This window comes from Octopus bimaculoides, chromosome 9, assembly GCF_001194135.2.
Source record: "Octopus bimaculoides isolate UCB-OBI-ISO-001 chromosome 9, ASM119413v2, whole genome shotgun sequence".
NCBI lineage: Eukaryota > Metazoa > Mollusca > Cephalopoda > Octopoda > Octopodidae > Octopus > Octopus bimaculoides.
In genome coordinates this window covers 7,422,230-7,427,534 of record NC_068989.1, presented here as the reverse complement: position 1 = coordinate 7,427,534, position 5,305 = coordinate 7,422,230, and the positions used below count along the sequence as shown (strand labels likewise).

The window sequence follows — 5,305 nt, the reverse complement described above, 5'->3', positions numbered from 1 at the left end:
ATATATATACGACGGGCTTCTTTCAGTTTCCGCCTACCAAATCCACTCAGATTTGGCACACAGTTTCCGTTTGCCAAACCCACCCGCAAAGCTTTGGTCGGTCTTGGGGCTATAGCAGAAGAACGACACTTGCCCAAGGTACCACGTAGTGGGAATGAACCTGAAACCATGTGGTTGTAAAGCAAGCTTCTTATCTACACAGCCACGCCTGTGAAATACGTAAACAAAATAAATGCCTCGTTTTTAACTCGTTATTATTTTGCGTTCTTTCTTGTAAAAACAAGACTTTGGAAGAAACTAAGGATAATAGAATCGAAGCTCATAACAAACACCGAAAGAGCTGGGAATTAACGAAGACGAAGTGAAAAAAGATACAATGAATGAGAGAAAAGTTCGAGACTAACCTTAAGTCAATGCCACCAGCATTTGTTTGACCAGCCATATTTCCCGCACTTTTATTTATTTATTTAGAATAATTACTTATTCAGATAGAAATGTTCGCATCTAAAATAAGATTGAATCTGAGCTAATTTTTATAATTATATATAAAGATAGTATTTAATATTTTATAAAAACATATTTTTTGGAGAAAAATGAGTTAAGCAAATTCGAAAATATCTACAGCATCGTCAATTCTACGGATGCTCATCTGAATCTGCGAATTTTTTGTTTAGTATCTCTATAAAAGTGTTCTCCATTGACTTTGTTTCCTCATAACTTTCAGAAAAAGGTTATTTTGTTTTTTTAAGGAAATATTTTACAAATACTTTTCAGAGTGTGTAGATTGTAATTATATCAGAATTTAAGGTGAAAAAATAAAGGCAAAAAATTGGTGACGCATATACCTACATATTGACATACATCACATAACAAATGAGAAAATAATAAACACAACAATGGTATTTCTTGTCAGCATTAAATTCTTTTATAAATAATGAAATCATCCATTAACATTTAATCAATGAACAATTCCAAGAACCAGGACTCAGAAGAAATAGTGGAAACCCTTTTAACATTCCATAGTTTTTTTCCACAAGAGTTCCACTGATTCAAGGGAAGTAATCTATTGTTATTTAAAAATGACTGCCGTCGGCTTCCGAAGCGGCTGTCTTTATCTTTAATTAACCGGTTTATTACTATTTTTTTCCTTACTCTATTGGAATTACCTTTATTTCTGGACTTTTGTGTTACCCTCTCGAACAGCTTGGCTGTATTGTAAAAAGCTAAGTGTGGAAAGACTTCTTTTTTTTTTTTAAATTCCATCCATTGAAGTAACGTTAACGTTCATCACATACAAAGCATATGTATATATAAATATATATATGTATATATATATAAATATACATATAGCTAACTCGGCATTCTCTGTTTCCTGACTGTCACGCTGTTTGCAAAATACACAGATCATTATTGCCTTTTGTTAAAAATTTGTTTACTCCGTTCCTGATTACAAAATGACTTCTATTGTTAAATTACAAGTGTTTTCTGGTGCTTACGATGAATCCCCTCCCTGTTACCTCCTGCAGGTTGACGAGTTCCGTTTTCTTTTGGATTGTGGCTGGAACGAAGATTTTAACATGACATACATCCGCGAACTGAAGCGGCATGCCCACCTCATCGATGCTGTTCTCTTGACCTACCCCGATCACAATCATCTTGGGGCTCTGCCGTACATGGTCGGAAAATGCGGTCTTACTTGTCCCGTTTACGCCACGATTCCCGTTTATAAAATGGGACAGATGTTTATGTATGATCTATACCAGTCGAGGCATAACAACGAGGAGTTCAATATATTTACCTTAGATGATATCGATGCAGCGTTTGATAAAATCACTCAGCTGAAATACAGCCAGACCGTGAATTTGAAAGGAAAAGGTCAAGGTTTACAAATAACACCTCTGCCCGCTGGTCACATGATTGGCGGCACGATATGGAAAATAGTAAAAGATGGAGACGAAGAAGAAATTGTCTATGCTGTTGATTATAACCACAAAAAAGAGCGGCACTTGAACGGTTGTGTCTTGGAGAGTATCAATCGACCCTCACTTTTGATTACAGACTCCTTGAATTCCACTTATACTCAGTCTCGGCGGCGTCTGCGAGATGAACAACTCATGACTACCATTTTGTCGACCATGAGGAATAACGGTAACGTTTTGGTGGCTGTAGACACATCAGGCCGTGTTCTGGAACTGGCTCAGCTTCTTGACCAAATGTGGCGTAGTCCCGATTCTGGACTGTCCACCTATTCTTTAGCTCTTTTAAATAACGTGAGCTTCAATGTGGTTGAGTTTGCGAAGTCACAGGTGGAGTGGATGAGCGATAAAATCATGCGTGCTTTTGAAGACCACCGCAACAACCCTTTCCATTTTAAACATCTCAAGTTGTGTCACAATCTTGCAGAGTTATCCAAAGTGATGGAACCTAAAGTTGTTTTAGCCAGCATGCCAGACCTCCAGTGTGGCTTTGCTCGAGATCTCTTCATGGGATGGTGTGGTAACGCCAAGAACAGCATCATTCTAACATGCCGTACTTCAATAGGCACATTGGCACGGTGGCTTATTGATCACCCGAAAGACAAAACGGTGACTGTTGAAATGAGGCGCCGTGTGAAATTAGAAGGAAGTGAATTGGAGGAATACCTGAAGAAAAAACAAGAGAAGGAAGCAGAAGAACGACTCAAAACTAAACAAGCCAAGCGTGAGGCAGAAGACATGGAATCAAGCGATGATAGCGATCTGGAAATGGAAGTGGAGGGGTCCAGCAACATCACGAAAGCTAAACATGATCTCATGATGAAAAGTGACCGAAACTCTCGGTCAGGTTTTTTCAAACAAGCAAAGAAAGCTTACCCAATGTTCCCGTTTTATGAAGAAAGACTCAAGTGGGATGAATGCGGTGAAATTATTCGAACTGAGGATTATATGATATTAGATCTGCCTCCTGCTGATGAAGAAGTCACACAAGAAAAATCTGTTCCGGAAGATGAAGCCATGCAGGACATGTCTGAAGTACCAACCAAATGTGTGTCGTCTACGATAACATTGGAAATCCATGCCAATGTAAAATACATTGATTTCGAGGGTCGATCGGATGGTGAGTCAATTCGTAAAATCATAACACAGATTAAACCACGCCAGTTAATCCTAATCCATGGCAGACCAGATCCCACGGAGAGTTTGGAAGAGTTCTGTTTAAGTAGTGGTTGCTTGTCTCAAACTCGTATATTTGCTCCACATGTCGGTGACATTGTTGATGCCACTCGAGAGAGCCATATTTATCAGGTGAAGTTAAAGGACTACGTAGTGTCGGCACTGACATTTTCTCGTGCTCGAGATGCTGAGCTGGCTTGGATCGAGGGCCAGTTGGACTTGAAAGAAGCCAAAACAGACACAAGTGCACGTTACGAACCGGAAGAAACAGAACCCGCAGCAGAAGAATTAGAAAAGAAGAAATTAATGGATCTGTTTAAAAGAGAAGACAATGTAGATGCAGAAAAGGAGGAAGAAGAAGCTCACATCCATGTTCCAACGCTCGAAGCTCTTCCGAGTAACAAACAACCAGGACACACACCGGTATTTATCAATGAACCCAAACTTTCAGATCTGAAGATGTTCTTTCTACAAGCTGGGATCCAGGCAGAGTTCACAGCTGGGGTTCTTATCTGTAATAACAAAGTTGCTATTAGAAAGAATGAGGCTGGCAAATTACAGCTGGAAGGGGCTTTGTGCCCAGACTATTTTGTAATTCGGGACCTTGTCTACCAGCAATATGCTATTGTATGATATTTTTTTCTCATTTGTTTTGTTAATTGTTTCTATCTTCATTTTCCTGGACAGATACTTCAGTAACAACAACAACATCTACAACAATAATAATAAAATACCAAAAAGTGCCAAAGTGAGATGGTGTTTTTCATCATTCTTGGAAGATTTTTTTTTTTTTTTCCATTTTTAAAAAAAAATTAATTAAAATTTTTATAATGCTTACATGAATATCTATGATCGTGCTCATTCATAAATACATGTTTTACATTCCATCATCTTTTGTCTATAACTCCGACTCTGTGATTATCCTTATTTCTGTCTCACTACTTGGGGCTATCAACTTTGGTGATGTCTAACAAAATTCTGGCACATAAAACTGGATAAATGTAAGATGTATTTGTTTGTGTCTCTTATGATTGTCACTTGTGTGTACTTTTGTTCCAATGTTCCTGTCCACCAGCCTCTTAGCAGTTATATCGGGTTCATGGTATGTCCTGATATCCCTACTCTTAACATCAGACCTATAATCCATCAATGGATTAAGTGTGGTGGATACAGGATTCTGCTTGACATCTGCCTTTAGCAGAAGGCTTTCCATCCATCGTCTGATACAAGTTTTGAGTTAACACTAGCATTCGGATTACTCTGTCAAACATATTGCTTATTTCTTCACATTGTTTTAAATTAATCTTGCATTCATCATCATCATCGTTTAACGTCCGTTGTCCATTCTAGTTATCCAAAGTGATGGAACCTAAAGTTGTTTTAGCCAGCATGCCAGACCTCCAGTGTGGCTTTGCTCGAGATCTCTACGTTTAGCCCTTTGTGGGCAGTAAAGGAATAAAAAATGTTAACACACCGGGCGAAATGCTTAGCGGTATTTCATGTTTTTACGTTCTGAATTCAAATTCCGCCAAGGTCGACTTGGATGGATCTTTATACAGTCTCTTTCTACTGAGTTCCACTCCCAAAGTATCGGATGAAACTTACCCAAGATGCCATGTAGCAGAATTGAAACTGGTACCTCATGATTGCGAAGCAAATTTCTTATCCATTCAGCCACTGTACACCAAGAATTTACCCCCATAATTCATTTGTAAATTACCCATATTAGTTGCTAATCAAGTATCTATTTTTAAATGTGTATATTTGTGCACAAGCAAAGTTGTTGTTGTTGACACTCCGTCGGTTACGACGACAAGGTTTCCAGTTGATCCGATCAACGGAACAGCCTGCTCGTGAAATTAACGTGCAAGTGGCTGAGCACTCCACAGACACGTGTACCCTTAACGTAGTTCTCGGGGATATTCAGCGTGACAAGGCTGGCCCTTTGAATTACAGGCACAACAGAAACAGGAAGAAAGTTGTGGTGAAAGAGTACAGCAGGGTTCGCCACCATCCCCTGCCGAGGCCTCGTGGAACTTCAGGTGTTTTCGCTCAATAAACACTCACAACGCCCGGTCTGGGAATCGAAACCGCGAGTCCGCTGCCCTAACTACTGGGCCATTGCGCCTCCACACACACACACACACAGAAAC

General features: G+C 39.4%; 2 protein-coding genes across 2 annotated transcripts in view; one reads left to right on the top strand and one right to left on the bottom strand.

Annotated features, from left to right (window-relative positions):
* The window catches only part of LOC106868004 (sister chromatid cohesion protein DCC1), an 11,627-nt gene extending 11,100 nt beyond the window's left edge, over positions 1-527 (bottom strand). Inside the window, exon 1 of the mRNA XM_014913094.2 lies at positions 405-527. Coding sequence (XP_014768580.1) covers positions 405-442 — 38 coding nt within the window. The 5' untranslated portion in view covers positions 443-527. The remainder of the gene's footprint in view (positions 1-404) is intronic.
* Positions 528-1,060: 533 nt separating this feature from the next.
* Positions 1,061-3,904, top strand: LOC106867997 (cleavage and polyadenylation specificity factor subunit 2). The gene has a single exon (XM_014913084.2). It carries the CDS (start codon positions 1,455-1,457, stop codon positions 3,783-3,785), a length of 2,331 nt encoding a protein of 776 aa, XP_014768570.1. The 5' UTR covers positions 1,061-1,454; the 3' UTR covers positions 3,786-3,904.
* Positions 3,905-5,305: the final 1,401 nt, after the last annotated feature.

Bases quoted from the DNA above. Each gene is read 5' to 3' on its own strand.
- LOC106867997 (XM_014913084.2), top strand. From the start codon at position 1,455: ATGACTTCTATTGTTAAATTACAAGTGTTTTCTGGTGCTTACGATGAA.